General features: G+C 39.8%; 1 protein-coding gene across 1 annotated transcript in view; it reads right to left on the bottom strand.

The window, feature by feature from the left end:
* LOC106871536 (exportin-6) overlaps window positions 1-1,398 on the bottom strand; it is a 28,280-nt gene that overhangs the window by 5,864 nt on the left and 21,018 nt on the right. Inside the window, exons 17-18 of the mRNA XM_052977838.1 lie at window positions 830-996; window positions 323-486 (exon numbers count right to left, since the gene is read on the bottom strand). Coding sequence (XP_052833798.1) covers window positions 323-486; window positions 830-996 — 331 coding nt within the window. The remainder of the gene's footprint in view (window positions 1-322; window positions 487-829; window positions 997-1,398) is intronic.

Below are 1,398 nucleotides of genomic sequence, written 5' to 3'. Positions count from 1 at the left end.
ATACTAAGCGAACAAAGATGAACCATCCCACTTCCATTACGCGCACACACACACACACACAAACACCCCTTTTATCTCCCCACTTTTTTACATACACACACATATATTCACACAGAGTTGAAATGCTGTTTGATTTATTTTTTCAGCATACACTACCAAGTATGACATCACCCCTTCCTTTCTCATTCATAAACACAAGGGTATTATTACAGTAGATTATCTCAGTAACCATGGGAGCTATGAAAATGATGATGATGATGAATTATCACCCGGTTCAAGAATCAAAACTGCAATCATACGATCGTGAGTGTAACACGCTAACCGCTAACACATACAAGCCCAGGGATAATGATGGGTGGTATACTCTTTCTTACCTGAGCCACCACCGGGTAGATCTGATCCATGCACACTGATATGATGCTGGGTAGGAAAGCTTTGAAGGCAGATCCAGGTTCTTGTACGATCAACTCCAGAATGCGAAGAAATCTGTGGATGGAAAGACAGATTAGAATTTTTCATAATTAAAGTCTAATTGTAATTTAGATAATTAAACCTTTGACAAGCATATTAGTACTGAAATATAAAGCCATTGCTTCAAATAATTTTAAAACTAATTAAAAATTTAGTTATAATAACTGTCATTATTAAGCTGGTGAGCTGGTAGAAGCGTTAGCATACAGGGTGAAATGCTTAGCGGCATTTTGTCTGCCACTACATTCTGAGTTCAAATTCCACAGAGGTCGACTTTGCCTTTTATGGCTTTGGGGTCGATAAATTAAGTACCAGTGAAATACTGGGGGCCAATGTAATTGTAAACAGATCTACTCACTTTTCCACAACTCGGCATCCTGCAGAGTTTTCATGTAGAATATTCTCCGTCAACTGCTCCCTGGAAATATTGCAGAAATTCACAAAATTTAAATGAGGAAAGGTGGTCAGTGGATATGCTAGAAACAACAGCCAAATCTCCCTTTTTCGTCTTTTTCTTTTTTTTAATTCTTTTTACTTGTTTCAGTCATTTGACTGCGGCCATGCTGGAGCATCGCCTTTAGTCGAGCAAATCGACCCCGAGACTTATTCTTTTGTAAGCCTGGTACTTATTCTATCGGTTCTCTTTTGCCGAACCGCTAAGTTACGGGGACCTAAACACACCAGCATCGGTTGTCAAGCGATGTTGGGACACACACACACACATAACCATATGCACACATATATATATATATATACTCTCTCTCTTTTACTTGTTTCAGTCATTTGACTGCGGCCATGCTGGAGCACCGCCTTTAGTCGAGCAAATCGACCCCAGGACTTATTCTTTTGTAAGCCTGGTACTTATTCTATTGGTCTCTTTTGCTGAACCGCTAAGTTACGGGTTACGGGGACGTAAACACACCACCA

Source organism: Octopus bimaculoides, chromosome 29 (genome assembly GCF_001194135.2).
Source record: "Octopus bimaculoides isolate UCB-OBI-ISO-001 chromosome 29, ASM119413v2, whole genome shotgun sequence".
NCBI lineage: Eukaryota > Metazoa > Mollusca > Cephalopoda > Octopoda > Octopodidae > Octopus > Octopus bimaculoides.
This window is presented reverse-complemented; position numbering and strand designations above follow the sequence as displayed.